This window comes from Zootermopsis nevadensis, unplaced genomic scaffold (assembly GCF_977971745.1).
Source record: "Zootermopsis nevadensis isolate Lab colony 2312 unplaced genomic scaffold, Znev_1.0 Znev_ptg000022l, whole genome shotgun sequence".
In the NCBI taxonomy this organism is placed as follows: Eukaryota; Metazoa; Arthropoda; class Insecta; order Blattodea; family Termopsidae; genus Zootermopsis; species Zootermopsis nevadensis.
Genome location: NW_028259154.1, coordinates 18,313,796 through 18,330,190, shown reverse-complemented (window position 1 = coordinate 18,330,190; position 16,395 = coordinate 18,313,796). Strand labels below are relative to the sequence as shown.

Here is a 16,395-nt window from a genome sequence, read left to right as displayed (position 1 = left end):
GTTTTTACACTTCCGTGTCTGGAGTTTAACTTCGAAGCCTTTGACATTATGTTTTAGGGTTGCACTGGAAAGACAATGCTTAGGCTTTCAGTTTCCCAATATTCTTTCTGAAGTTTCTGAGCACACCTAAAGCCAGCTAAACATTTTGGCGGAGAACAAACAAATTGGTGATACTACGAAAGAAAGTGAACCCACGTTCATTACATTATTAAGCATTATTTATGGTACTCATACAAGTACTCTGTACTTTTAAATGTATGTAATTTTCTTTAAGTGAATCAGGTACAACTCCAAAATATCCAGAACTTCATATTACTGCGAACAAGATTTAATGTCTTAATATAGTAAGGCCCTTTTTATATTTTACTTTACTTAGTATAGTGAGGCTATAGAATTTATTTAAAAATTATATACATCAAATACACCCGTGTCATGAACCATTTTTCCTGTTAACGAAAATGTAACCTGTTGTTACTAAACATAAACAAAAAAGACTCAGACCAGAACAAGGAAAAGATGTACCGTATTACGATGTGTATATTCCCACCCCCCAATTTTCACAATATTTTAGCGACAAATTAACCTTCACTGCAAATACAAAATAAAGATTCTAAAATATTAATTTTACTAGAAGTTCTATATCCTTCGTTGAAGGATCAAAAGTAGAGTTTATTTAACTTACGTTAACTCACTCATTGTAGTATATTTTTTTGAAAGATCAAAAAAGTGAAGCAGGTACTGACCGGTTATTTGTATGGGTGTAAAACACGGTCTCTTACTTTAGGGAAAGAAAGTAAATTATGTTGTAGGTGTTTAAAAACAAGGTGGACAGAGAACTGTTTGGATCTAAGGACTATGTAGTAAGTGACCGATCTAAGAGATAACTTGAACAGGAAGTGCGTCATTTATGCAGGTCATCTAGAAATAAAAGAAGCCGGTAAGGACTAGATAGGCTACTAGTTTCATGAAGGCAAGGGGTGTACACAGAATTTTGGAGAAATCTCTTGGTAAACTCAGGATGTGAGACGGTAATTTCACACAAATCTTAGGCAGGGTGTGAGAAAGAAGAGACGGCAAATAAAACCGGCTAACGATCGTTTCCTATGCAGATTTTGGTATTAGTGGCATTGAATCTGCCGGTTGCAGGACTATTGCAGCTATTAAGCTAAACAATCGATTCTTCGGCCCTGCTATCCCATTAAACATATAAGAATGTAAAACCTCGATTAAAGCATTACCATATATTCGATTGAGATGGACGTTCTAATTTTAGTGAAAGAGCTTGTTGAATCAAATCCCTGTTTCCCTTTAACCATATGGAGCAGAGACGTCATGAATGCCTTATGGATTATGGATAGCACGAGACATCACCTCTAATTCAATTTGGAAATTTTGGAAACAAAACTGTTTCGGATTCTGTTGTCTTGTGGTTACTTTTAAATCCCAAGTCAGTTATTCAACAAATATTTCTATTGTTGAAATCCTTTGAAAGGGTTACAAAGTTCAAATATTTGGGAACAACAATAACAAATCAAAATGATACTTGTGAGGAAGTTAGGAGGAGACTAAATTCCGGAAATGCTTGCTACTTCTCAGTCCAAAATATTTTGTCTTCCCGTCTGATTTCTAAGAACCTGAAAATTAAAGTATACAAAACAATAATCTTGCCTGTTGTTTTGTATGGGTGCGAAACATGGTCTCTCACTCAGAGGGAGGAACACAGATTGCAGGTGTTTGAGAATCGGGTGTTGAGGAGGATATTTGGGCCTAAGAGGGAAGACGATGGGGCGTGGAGAAAACTGCACAATGACGAGCTTAAAAATCTGTACTGCTCCCCCAGTATTGTGAGGGTGATTAAGTCGAGAAGAGTGAGATGGGCGGGACATGTAGCGCGCATGGATGGGACAAGAGGTGTGCACCGGGTACTGGTTGGGAAACATGAAGGGAAGAGACCGCTGGGGAGACCTAGACGTAGATGGGAGGATAATCTCAGGCGAGATCTATGGAAGATAGGAGTTGAAGGAGACTGGATTTTGTTGGCCCAGGACAGGTTCTGGTGGAGGGCTTTGGTTAATTCGGTGATGAACCTTCGGGTTCGGTAAGCCATCTAGTTAGTTAGTTAGTTGAAATTTCAGATTTTCACGACGATTATGAAGATGAGAACATGAAATCCTGTTCATTTAAGTAATTCACTCATCGCCAATTGCACATCATCTACATCACACATATCACTGATTAAGCTGCAAGATTTTCGTCTGTTTCGGCTGCAACTATTTCTTCCTACGGTTTATGCAGAAGGAATGTTCAATGCTTCGAAAATTTATATTATGCAGTCCGGCACAACAACCTATATACAAGTACTTTTACTTGAAAACATCAGTCTTCATTTCGTATTACAGCAGGTGTTTTTTTCCCCTTATTTCCTTTCTTTCTTTAATTCTTTCATGACTGCGTTTTACAGCCATTCATTTCTGAGCGTGACTGTACTCCATTAGAATTTAAATTTGGAAAATTATCTCGCGAGAGCAAATGCAGTATGTTTCATGTGATTAATGACAATAGCTTAATGAGTCACAACTAACGTCGGGACATGTAAAAGACGTCTAAATAATTGACAAGAGGCGATAAGAAAGAAACAGAATGTTTCGTCATTCAATAGGTCACCACGGAACAGTTGCACCTCTTGAATGAATGGGAACATTTAAGTTTTTGTGTTAAAACAAGAGGAAGCAACAGAAATAAACAAATCATCGATGACACGAAAATAAGTTACATAAGAAAATCAATTCGATTTGTTCTGAAGGAAACAAATTCAATGCCTATAAGAGTTACATATTGCTTTGATGATATTAATAATAATTCACTTCTTTTTTCAGTGTGTTTGACTATAGAAAGTCAATAACAAGCAGACACCAAAGAAATACGCTATAAAGGAACAAATTATAGCAATAAAACTCAAACACCTAGCAAATCTATAATTTCCCATGCAGTCGAACTGTCCTCAAAGGAGACCACACATTTCATCTAGTGCCAAGGTTGAGTGTGCCTGGGTCTATACTTCTACTACTCCATACTTTTTCATAGAATGTTGCATAATTAAGCCCTTTACTTTAACTTGTTACTTTCTTTGAGAAGTGAAAATCTTTATTTAAAGTTTCCTTTTTGTGAAGGCCGAAATAACAAGGGTCCGAAACGTCGTACTTTTTCAACTCAATAATGAAGAATGTCGAAATGAAATATGCTCACAGCATTTATAAACTTTTACGCTGAATGACCGTCTACATGTCCATCCAAGCCAACGCGTAGGCGAGTATCTTCAGAACGATGTTAGTCTTCTGGGTAGACACTCCGTGCGAGCACACAGGTAGATGCCTGCGTCTTCAAGTTTCATTCAGCACAAGTCATTTGTTCTGATGGTTATTACGAAAAAGAGCAGCCTGATTCACTGTGTTTAAACAAAAACGAATTACTAATAAAAGGGCAGGTATAAAGCAGGCTATATATATTCCTGAATCTGTCCTTAAAAATCTCCAATTACGTCGTATATCACTTTACAAGATGTCCGGTTCGTCGCGTAACTTACATTAATACATACTGCTGGCAGTGCGAATTTTTGAGATATGAAAAACGCTACATACATTAAACGTAATATTTTAAAGTTATGTATATATATTAACTATTTTTCAAGGTCATTGTCTCGTACTGAAAATCAACATGGTATACGGGCGAAATATGTGCTAGATCATTGTTGTACAGTGTGTGAAAGTAGATGCAGCAGGAGTCATACTGGCGTCTAAATGCTATATTAATCATGTAGACCAATTTGTGAATTTAATGTGGCGACGGAAACTGTGTGTCACAAAGTTGGATAGATAGGTGAGTGGAGAGGATTGTTTCCTGAAAAAAGAAGATGCAATCTCACTCAGTGCTGCAAAAACAAATAATAACCGACACTAGACAGGTTTTCAATTTGCGAACATAATTAAAGTGCACTGTTGCTGACAGGTCTGGAGCACATTTATCGTGACCCAATTCGCGTTGACCAATTGTTTGCAGACTGCATTCCGCGGAACCCCAGCGTTCCGCGGACTGTAGCTAAGCTTGTCATGGTTGGACAATTTAAATCACAAGACTGAGAACTGATCTTCGTAACGTAGGCTACTTTTCTTCGTTCTACATTACAATTTTATGCTCATATGGATATAGCAATATTTCATCTCATCCACTCACGGTTGTGGATACTATTCACAATAGATGTCTCCTCCACATGCGTGATAGACGTCTCGCCGAACCGACCCTGCTGGATTTGATTACACCTGTAGTATTTGGCGAAGAGTGAAAATTAAGACGCTTGCAATAATTTAATTTTCTCCAAACTTAGTTACTAATATCTCTCTAATATGTCCAAATATTTTCCTCGCACATCGTTATCAAACAACCTCAAAGAGTATCCTTCCCTTAGAGTAAGCAATAACGATGTGACACATCAGTAATAATAATGATTATGCCAGTACTCCTGGTAATGATGATAATTACCTTCACCGCAGTTAAACTGATGGCACCCATTTCAAGTGTAGACCAATTCATAACCGTTTCAGTGCATGGAGCTTAGACGGCATCTGGCCGATTTAAAGGGCCTATAATTCTTGTATTCGGATTCTATCTCCGATTTTAACTACGAACGAGGTCTTGCGACTTCCATAGGTATCCACTGTCGACACTCAAGCTCACGTATAACACACATATCCTTCATGACTTCTTCGAATTCGTCACTAATAATTATACACTAATCCTAAATTACATAACTTCATTAGCTGATATAACACTGTGCAATCCCCTAATAAAAGCTTAAGATCAATTTGAAACTAAGAGAGATCAGAGTCAAATGAGTGAGATTTCAGGTTTTCACGGTGATGAGTTTGAAGATGGCTGTCTTCTATGTTGTTGCACCGTGCAGCTTAATAGAAGTTTACCGACGTTTCGCTGGCACTTACTGCCTCTAACATCAGAGAGATTTCCGTCCTGTGAATAGTGAATTTCAGTGCTGGACTATTCCACTGTCTACTTTTTCTTATGTTCATCTGTTTCAGAAAAGAATATAGTGAATAAAATTAAAATAACCCTGTAACGTGAATAGCCAAATGGACTTCAGTTTCCCTGTCTGAATTCCTGTGTGTCCATAGAGTGTCAGGAACCCCCCCCCCCCCCCCCCCGTGGTTTCCTGATGGATGGGCTAATGTTAACTACCCAGATGATGTTCAGGTCAGAATATCCACCTTGCAGGATTTGAGGTTTTCACGTGGCGAGTCTGACCTCTACCAGACTACACGGTACAACAATCCAGAAGCCAGACATCTTCAATATTCACCTTCACGTCTGTAGACAGTAAACGTTTGGATCACCTTTACCTGTATTTATAAAGAACACTGCCTTGAAGCCTTTAGCTTTCCGTATTTCGCAGTTCTTCGACAGATCGGCTACAGTCATAGAATTTTTCATGGTTTCCTCAATATCTAGGCACATGAAGGTACTGTACCTTAAAATAGGTTACGACTGCTTTGTACAATGTCCCACCCCATTTAGTATAATAATCTCATTCGACACTAAATGAGTATATATAACAGTACTTACAGTGTAGATAATTCGTATAAAACAAATAACAAACTTGTACTCAGCAGTAGTAATTTTGGAGTGGGGTAAAAGTCAATTATTAGAAATTTCATGTTGTCTCATATTCATAGAATCTCAAGACAAGCAAACAAGCAAGCAACATTTTTTTCACATTAAAAGAAATCAAAGAAAATCAAAAGACTTTGCCTCCCATCGCCGAGTACAAAAGGTCGGTAGATGTGAGCGAGGGCACATAAGATACACCACTCTTACATTCAGGCACATAACAAGGGAGAGGGGAAGAATAAATTATGGACCACCACGGAACACCCAAAACTTTTTTAAAGAAGCAACAACACTAATCAAGATTCCGTTTCTTGGAATAACCCCCACTACCCTTCCAGTCCCTCGATGTGTCAAGTTGCTTTATAAATATGCCAACATATATTAGAAGCGGTTATAGGGTCATTAGTGAAGGGTGACAACACAGCCGCAGAAGAATATTTTACGAATAAGTAATACATTTTCGTGACGATCCATTTCCTTTTAACCCTCGCAAAACCACTGGCTGTTCCATAATATCACTACTTTTAAGCCTCCACTTGTAAGTAATGATACGCACGTGGTATCAATATGTCCAGTGGTATTCAACCTTTTTTGTCCGCGTACCCCCAGACATAATTTCTCTTCATCTTTGTACCCCCAAAGTTGTTGGTGTATATAATCTACATCTAAAATAAATTAAATAAAGTACATTACTGACTATTCAGTGTCTATCATAATTTTTTTTAATTTCACGTATCCCCTAATGTCTTTGCGTACCCCGGGTTGAATACCACTCGATATGTCCATGTGTGGGGTGTTTGATGTCCTTATACGAGTTCTTTGGTTTATCGTAATAACTTGTGAAACAATTGAAGACATATACTAGTTTAAAGACTTCGCCACAGGAGTCTGTTCAGTTTTCTTAGTTTTATGTTGCATTTCATTCACGATGTATGGAAGAAACCAAAAGCAGACTGGGCTGTCAAAACTACCCTGCCGTCCCTTCCTATTTTGCCAATGTGTCACGCCAATGTTTTATATTAAGAGCTGCAGCAGGCCTAGTAGTCTACGTATGTGCAGAACTTCCAGAAATAATAATTTTAATACAATTGCGGATTAATTAAGTGCGATGAAATCAATGACTGTTGTATTCACACCGCGATTTGTCTAGCGGAATTTCGCGCGACACAAGGTGCCAGTCATAAATGTGGCCCACCTACGCTTCTGCATCTGTGAGAAATTCAGTACAATAAATCATCTTGAACACAATGCGATGTTGTCGGAGCATCTAGAAAAATAAGTGTGCTGAAGGAGTAGTTGTTAATTCTGTTAATTTGGGTTATTGGAACGTTTACTTCTCGTCATCATTAACCAAATTTCATCCATATGGAGTAAATATTATACAAGCGTTAAATTATTTAAATCATCGACCCCAATGAATGGGTTCTAAAATTCCACTTTAAAATCCATACAACATTTTCGTGGAAAAATACTTAACACTGTGTTCTGATACTTAAATCATAGGCCTAATATTTGATTCTGAAGGAATCAATTAAAATATTTACCGTTAACAGGCTTAATGTCTTCCTGTCAGTTCTGTAGGTGGGCAAAGTGTTTGGGAAGGTGGCCATGATTTTTACCCACTTGTCTAAAGATCATGAAATGCACAGTTGTTATTCGAGGACGGAGTTAAACGCAGCGGACAATTCCCTTTGCGTTTCATGCTTTTAGGAGCAGATATTCGAAATATCTTCTCCCGATTTCAGGTTGTTCTTCTGGGCTAGTGAACAGAGGGGAGCCCACAGTTATAAATTCCATTCCTGGAGATACAAATGATGGACAATGCGAACGTCTAGAGGAAGAAGTTGGTAGGGCGGATCGAGACACGGTGGTGGAGGACCCGCCACGACTCACCGGGAAATGGGTGTCAGAGGGGTAAGTAATACATTGCTCTGCTTACCGTAGTTAAAGACTAGACTCATCACATAACTTGTGCACAAATCATCTTATTCGCCGGTCCCTCATGGCTGTTAAGTGGCAGTCACTTTGAATGCCTTCTGTGAAGAGGTGGTAGGTGATAAGCAAAGAACGTAATGCAGCTACACGTGATTAAGACTGCCCTAATCACTGAGCAAACTCCAAGCTGTTGCTTGTACGTATGAGTATACAATCACAAAATGAGTGTGCAATTATGAATGAGGTTTCTAGATAAAAGCATTTTGATGTTGCTCATCGCTTAAACAATGAACTTTGGTGGTGAAATATATTCATTGTTTTCTTGGTATTTTAGTTTATTTAACGTTTTTAAACATTTTTCTACGTGAATCCCAGTTGTATTAATGGTAGATGACCGGCAAGTTTATTGACGTGAAAGTCCCAGCGTGAAGTCCGTTCTTTCGCCAGTTTGAGAGACTTAGTTACAGGTTGATGTAGCTGTAGCGTTTTTACACCTGTATTTGGCAGTAAAGTGAGTTCAAATCTGTATCGAAATGCCGGTTAACCTGATATTTATCGTGGGTTTACACTTACCTACTTACTATTTTTGATTTGCATCTCTTTCGAAGCTACAAGATATGTTTAGTTGAAAGAACGACATTAAATAATCTATAATTTAGTAGATTAATAAAGATGTACACCCACACAAAGCAACCAGTAGGCTTTTCTGGAAGAAACTGTACAGATAAAGCATTCTAAATTGGAAAACGAACATTTCCCGACTTTTTTCTGCTCCACGAGTATAGAAAAGTCTACGAAGTATGAAAATGTTACAGGTTTAAAGGGAGGAAATGTCTTTCTTTTCCGCGGAATGTTCTACTGAAAGAAACTACGCCATTTCCAGTATTCAAAAATACATAAATTAAACAATGGGTTTGTACAACAGGATCTAAAGTGACTTTCTGTAAGCTGGACGGTCGTACATCGATTCCAGACAGTGATAGAAACAGTGACTGCCAAAATGTCCAAACTGCCCGCAGTACACACCCAGCCTTCCATCCGATGAGTTTCGGGGATGAAGTGGCAGATTTGAGAAGCCAAACACTTCATCTAATACCAAGATTACAAATGCGTGGAATTTTATCTTCACTTCGCCATGCTTCTCATGGCATGATGCTTGAACGCATGGACTTCTCCTCTGTAAATAAAATTACGAAGGTATTGTCCAGCGCAAGTCTTGTTAGAATGGACCTTTGGTCAGTCTATTTCGGGTTATGTGCTCTGTCCCCTTCTTGGCTTTGGTTTCGTACGCTTGGCATGAGCTGAGAGGTGTGGTCAAAGCTGCGTACGCGATGTCTGCCTGGTAGCCCAACTATGGCATCCAGTTTAAGTCCCAAAGAAAAGAATACGTCTCAACGTGTACCTAAGTGTATCATGAGCACAAACTTGTTCAGTACACAATATATCGATCGGAGAACTACAGAACTATAATATTACTTGTTGTCTTGTGCAGGTGTAAAACTTGGTCCCTCATCTTAAGGGAAGAACACCGATTGAATGTGCTTAAGTGAATATGTGGAGCTAAGAGGAATGAAGTGACAGGAGGGTGGAGAAAACTGGAAATGAAGAGCTCCTTAATTTATATAAGAACTGTTCGCCAAATATTACTAGGATGGTGAAATCAAGGAGGATGAGAGGGTGGGCTATGTACACCGTAGCCTAATAAGGGGAGAGACATAGCGTAGGTGGGAGGATAATATTAAAATGGATTTTAGAGAAATCTTATTGGAGAGTGTTAACTGGATTCATCTGGCCTTCGATATGAACTGGTGACGACCTCATATGAACACGGTAATGAAAATTCATGGCTAACCGAGCGTACAGTCAGCTTCTGAACAAGGACTTCGCTCCAAAGTGTTAGTTGAATAGACAGTGATTGGTAGATTTACAACAAATAATTACTATTATGTCGAAAATATTTAGGAATGGTCAACAAGCGAGAACTGCCAATAGGTACGTTTCACAAGGAAATTTAAAAAATCGTTTGTTCCCTGACCCCCTTGTGACCACAACAATATTGCTCGAATATAAACATAAAAAATCAGAGCCTCAGTTTATAACTAATTTACAAACAAAAGATAAACTTTTGTGCGGCACAAGGAAGATGACAAAATCAATTTTGTGATTATCTTGTACGCTGTTTTGTTATTAAGCTGGATGTTAGCAACAAGTTTGGTTTAGCGGAAACATTACATTCTTATTCCAGAGGTACTGTTTTTAGATTTCTTGAATGGTACCGGCTACCATCACTGATATTATTCTGTTCAGTACGTCCGTATCGTCTCACACAGTCCAGCCGGGAATTTATTCTTAGGCTCAGACATGTTCCTGAGTAAATTTTCACTGTATATCTAACCAACTCTGGTTCAGGTTCAACAATTTCTTCAAACTTTAAAAAGAAATAACCAAATACTCCAGGTCTCCAGCTTTCATGTAGAACGCAAATGTGAGTTTTATCGTCAATAAACACCCTGTGGGCAAGCCGTAGTCTTGGAGGACTCCGGTTCATTCCCTAGGCTTCTTAACCACACGCGGTGAACAGCGTGTTCAATTATCTAGATGACGAAACGTCGTTAAATTTGTACGAAACTACACGGCGCTACAACCAAGAAGACAAGCCATTTTTATACTCACCACCGTGAGAACCTGCGATCTCAAGCACTTTATGTATCAAAATTCGGGTTGTCATATGTGGGCAATAACTTGTTTCTGTTCGGAAACGCTCCTGCTCGCAGGGTGGGTGGTTTTACACAATTCCACCTGTCATCAAGAGATGGATACTGCCTCTCGGACAATGATAGCTTGTTATTCTAAACGCAGCAGACGCAGACTGAAGGCAGATGAAAGTAATTTAAGTAAACATGAGGAGACACACAGATTATACTGGGTGCGCTCTCTGAGTAGCGTCCAGCTATACATCACTCAAACATTTGGATGGAGGATTTGATTCGCGATTGGGGCACGGATATTTTCAAGCATTTCTTTTTCTGCTGACTTGTTATGGTACAAGTAACAAGATGGTCCTATCATGGAGTTACACTGCATGTTTCAAAAAGATTTCGGCGCTCAAACCCGGCTCTGGGGCTAAAAACTTGGCTGGCAGATATTTTATGGGCTACCTTCCGACTTTTGATTTAACTGAGTATAATTAATCAAATACAGTTATCATGTTTTACCTCAGTAATGATAGCTGGTCTCCCGTCGAGACTTGAAAAAGGGACCTCAAAATGCGAAGCATGCATTCGAACCACTCGGTCGCGATGTTTGCCACCTCAACTCCTTTAACCTAACAATATTTCATAACGAGTACAATTTATGAAGCTCTGTATTAAGTAAATGATATTAATAATTATTATAATAACATTTACTTGACCTTTGAAGTAGATCTGGGAGTTTATAGGGCTCGATTTGTCTTTACTGATAACTTTGTCAGACAGGACCAAAAAACAAATACATTAAAACGGTTACAGACTCTAGCGTATTATGAATGTTCATGTGTAATTACACAGCAGTACTGAAGATTAAATTAAAACAGACAATATTTCGCTCTGATGTTTACAACGCAGTAACTTAATGGAACATAAATCTTATTGTGATCTAGTAAACCATTTAAAGCCCAAAGGTAATTGTATGTCCCAGTTACTTCAACAGTCAACAACTCTTCATTCTGCATTTATGGGTTTTGTATGATTCTCACTGTAAAAAGCTATTATTTCTTTAAATAGTATTAGCCAGTTGAACTTTGTAATGGTAAAGAGTTGTGTTTTCTTTGCGGAACGGACTGAATTTTTAAATGTAATTTAGATTAGCTTTGACTTCAAAGGGTTAAAAGTGTATCAGATTCGTAAAATCGCTTCTAGTTCGTGTTGACATGGGCGATGATTATTAGTTTGTTTCAGGTCATAGTACAATTTCAAAATTCTAATTATCTTCTTTACAATGTGTTTTATAAATATTAACCACTTCTCCTATCTCACTATTCAAACGGGGTGCTGCGTACAAAACCAGCTTGTACCTCGTCTTACGACGCTAACTCATCTTATAGCAAACAACACATCGCGGTCATGAGTTCTACTTGAAATGAGTCGCATGTTTCCTATTTGGGCAATCTTCGAGGGCCTACCTGAAGTTCTGGCTTCAGTTCTGTGATACTTCAAAATCAAATTTTCTAAAGTTTGTACTGAAACGTTGTACTGTACGTCCGCTGTTAACACGCGCACAGTTTTATAAGGTAAATAAAACTTACCGCAGCGGACGTTCACACGGGCGGACCCACCGCACAGAGATAAACGCCTCAGAGCCAAAACGAAATTTTAAATAGAAAGACTGAACCCGGATTTCTCGAAGTGTGCGGTGCAAAAGCCTGTACAGCAGTGGTCTTCCAAGTTGCAGGGCAACACATTCCTAAAAAGTGGACGAAACAGTTAAAGGGGTGGGGGGCAAGGACAACTGCGCATGGTCATCAGGTAATGTTCAGAAATTTCGTATGTTGATGGTCGCTTCATTAGCCTTAACCTTCTGGTTATGGCTGCCCATGGCAAACCTATAAGACAAATGTCTTTTTTGTCTTCCCACTTAACCAGTTTATCATTTTAGACCGACACATTTATCCTTTTTATTAGTTTTGTCTTCTAATTTCGTCAGGCACTCTCTTCCTCTTTTGGCGTAATGCTCCCAAGGCTTCATTCTGTCTGCTGCACAGCTTGCCATATATTTCAGGGCTTGAAAACAAATTGCCCATGGTCATATGATATCCGGTCCTGAGAAGGGGACCATTACTTCTTTGAAACCATAAGGATCGTAGGTGGGATTTGGAGTTTTCACGTCTGTGAGTTTGATGATGGAGGCAGCAAGGAACTCTGAAACGTCTGTAAACTTCTACCAGACTACACGGCGCAACAACCCAGAAGACAGACGTATTCACAAGGCTCGTTTTGCAGAGAGTCGTCAAAAGAGGTGTCCTGCCCAAAATTTATTACAAAATTCCAGACATAACCAGATTCAACTTCACATAATTCAAATTATGAACGAAATGAAGAAACATGAGTAAGAGGTTAAATCTTTCCAGTAAATATCTCCGAAAACATAGGCGTTTCCAATAGTTATTCTCGGGGAAAAAAAGGTTTTTTTTTGTCAGGTTCTGGTCAGTTCCTTCTAGCAAGAGTAACACTAATAATTTCTTTATTTATTCTCTATTTGTGTTATTCCAGTGGCAAACTCTGGCTCTTATTTCTATGTGTGCAGTATTTTATACAGTTAGTCGGGCATACCGGCTTGTATGAAGGAGGCAAGATCAGGGTTAATGAAAAACGTAAAATATTCCAGAGCTCTGTTAGGGTTTTATAAATCAATATTTAGACCAGGTTTATCACTAAATGAAAAACGGGATCCCTCAGCCTCTACCTTTGTCCACGTCCCATGCTTCATGCCATGTACATCTAAGTCACTAGAGCTGTTGTTTGTTCGCTGCTAGTCAAAGCCTCAGGAAACATATCACTATAACAATCACTATTATCACTAAACTCGCTATCTGAATTAACACTTCATTGATCTTTTTCCATATTTAATCTCACATATCATTATCTAATCGCATACACTTTCTAGGTTCCGCCATGGCTTTGACAAGGAATGGTTTGAACTCAGGACAACAAAACACCTCCTTACTTTACTCAGTTTGTAGAGGGAGAACAAATTAACAAAAGTTCACATATACGAAAAATTATCACATCTACTGCGACTGAGCAGAAGATAATCATGACGTATAAGAACGTCATAGACACTAACGATTAACGATTAATTCAAATAACAATTCTTTGGTCCCGACAACGGCGAGATCACATTTGATGCATCGTGACACTTATACGGTGACAATGGCTATTCTGTACGACATCTCATCACTAAAACGGAAGGGAAAATAGCCTACGAAAAAGTCACACCAGTAACCTTGACAACGAACGATTTGGGGTCAACGTTCAGAACATGAACTTGTGGTACTCATCACTAGGATAGCATACATCCAGGCTGACAAGTCGAAACGGAGCGACCCGAAACTTTGTTACATTATTCAGAATCACAATGTAAAAGCTGGACTAGTTACCAGACGATCATCACCGAGCGGCAGTGGGTACATTCCTATGGAAACAAGATGTAACATTGATGCTTAGGTCCGTATTCCGTCTCTACCAAAAGTCTAAATCTCTCCATCAAGTACAACTGGTTTGCCGGGTTTTGGGAGGGATTCCACAGCGATATCAAAATGCTATTCACGCGTCCTGCCGCCAAGGAAAGACATTTCAGAATAAAAGACCAAGTAAATAAATAAAAACGAATACAATGCATCAAGTATACAGGACCATGTGCTAAGCCATCTTATGTGCGTACAGTCGTCTAAAAATTGAAGTGTACAGGATAACTGGCCTACCAATAATGTAGTGTAGTTACAATTACAGGGTTCATTAGCCATGCGTAAGACACCGGCGTAGGTGTGAGGATCATAAAATGGATCTTAAAAATGGTGTGACAGTGCGGAATATATTCATCTATCTTCTGACAGAGTCCAGTGACGGGCTAGTATGAAGACCATAATGAACTTTCAGATTCCATAAAACTCGAGGAATTTCTGACCAGTTGAGAAGCTATTACGTTATCAAGGAAGACTCTGCTTCGTGAAATTAATTAGGTCTCACCAATTGTCGACTGTACAAATAAGTGAGTTTTCTCAGTTCAGTTAAACTCGTGGACGTTGTTCACTGTGTCTATGGTTTAAACGTAGGCTAAACAGACGTAGGCCTGGAAGGTAGCGAAAAACTTCTGGCATCCGATTTGTCGTCAGGCAGGGAAATCCAGCCAAGAGCGGATGTCACTGTTTCTTACAGAAAAATTACATAGAATATGAAAATCACAACAGTAACAAACTATAGTGACACTTGAAGATTTCTGTCTTCTGGGTTGTTACGCTGTGTAGTCTGGTCGATGTTAACCAACGTTTCAGAGGTCATACTGCCTCCGTCATCAGGGCAGCGCAACAACCCAGAAGACACCCGCTGTGAAAACCTCAAATATTACATTATAAAGTGACATATGTTTTGGACTGTTTTCATCTCCTCGTTTTTGGGTAAAAGCACAACGTTTCAGAATCCAGATTCTGCTTGTGAAACGTACTGTGTTGGGTCCGGGAACAGGGATAGAAATTAGCTCAATGTGATGGGCGAAGTGAAACTGGTTTCACTGACCTAACTAATAGCGACAGCACAGTCAGCTTCCGAAACGTCGTGTGTTTTCAATTAAGTTTAAAATTAATAGACAAAGGAAAATGTCCAAGAATACCTAAAAAGTTAATGACACACCTTCGTCAAAGCCTTTAGACAAAGCTTACAAAGCGTGTTTACGGTGGCTACTGATCAGGGTAAGCAACCAACCAATTAGAAGTTTCCCTACTGCGCTTTTTCGTATATTATGTTGGTACCTAAAACGTTCCTCCTTCAGACTGATTTATCTCTAAATAAACTTCAATGATTTAATTAAATTTATTATTACGACACTCTTATATATAATATTCAAGTTGACAAATTTTCTGTTACAAAAAGGGTTACATTTTCTTAGCAACCAGAACACAGACGAAGAGCATAATCGGGGGGGGGGGGGAAGCCACATTACACGAAAAGATTTTATAGTCAATTTAAGAATAAAAAAAGAAGCAAAAACACAAGCGACGAAGACAGGAAATAACAAAGCGTATTTTATTATGCTTTTCATAAATAATAAAATACCGGTGTTGTAATGAATAAATACTGTAATGGCTCCCTAAATGTTTGTGACGATGATTGATTTATTACCACGATACTTTACAGCACGTATGTATCTGATACAAACGATGTTGAATCCCCTGGGGTCTTCAAGCGATTATCACCAACATGACAATTTATCTTGTAATTTCGTTCCTTGACAGCAACGAGGATCGAAGCAGAAACCTTTTGAGTACTACAAGACCACCCGGGGAAGGACGCTAAATTAATATTCAAAGCATACAATGTTCAGTCTCGTTTACTGCCACATAAGACAAAAAATAAAGCAAAAATAAAACTTGTCAGTATAATTGCAGTGAATAAGCTGGAGACGAGAGAAAGTTCAACTCAAGAACCGATGCTAGTATTAATAAGAGCCCAAGAAATGGACAATGTCCAACACAATCGTGTCGTAACGAATACAGCAGTTGCTACATATAAAACCTAACAAAAAAGTTACTCCATAGAGTTACAGACTCATAGACAGTCAAGTCGGTTGGACTGATATTTACCACTAGGCTTTAAAGGGTTAAATTAACGTTTATTTGAGAAATCATTGCGCATGTATTTGAATTCGTCTCTTGCCTTTAGGGTTTGAAACAAACGACTTTATGCACCTCTTTGATATTCCCGTGTATGCTAAATGTCGCTTGAAGAATTGTAGAAATTACTAAGTTCCTTACTGTGATATTTGTTTAAGGCTCTTCTTTCCTCTCTTAGGTTGAAATATTCTCCTCCGAATTTTTCTCAAGTGACTTTTATATGTTCAGGGCGAGAGACCAAGTTACGCTCTAGAATAAAGCAACGTGTAAGATCTATGCATTTAAAAGCTCCTGTGTTTTACGGCATTTATGTTTTCGTTTTGTAAATTAACTAATTTACAATATTGTTGTAAATAAACCTTTAAACTTGTTAGCAGCAGATACTTTATTGGCATAACTAATGAATATGGTTAATAACC

At 38.6% G+C, this 16,395-nt stretch overlaps 2 protein-coding genes across 3 annotated transcripts in view; one reads left to right on the top strand and one right to left on the bottom strand.

Moving 5' to 3' along the window:
* LOC110829119 (uncharacterized) overlaps positions 1-16,395 on the bottom strand; it is a 331,896-nt gene that overhangs the window by 3,103 nt on the left and 312,398 nt on the right. The gene's annotated exons all lie outside the window — the stretch shown is intronic.
* Positions 1-16,395, top strand: part of LOC110829118 (protein APCDD1-like) — a 54,433-nt gene that overhangs the window by 1,263 nt on the left and 36,775 nt on the right. Inside the window, exon 2 of the mRNA XM_022062507.2 lies at positions 7,422-7,590. Within this exon, the coding sequence (XP_021918199.1) occupies positions 7,422-7,590 (169 nt within the window). The remainder of the gene's footprint in view (positions 1-7,421; positions 7,591-16,395) is intronic.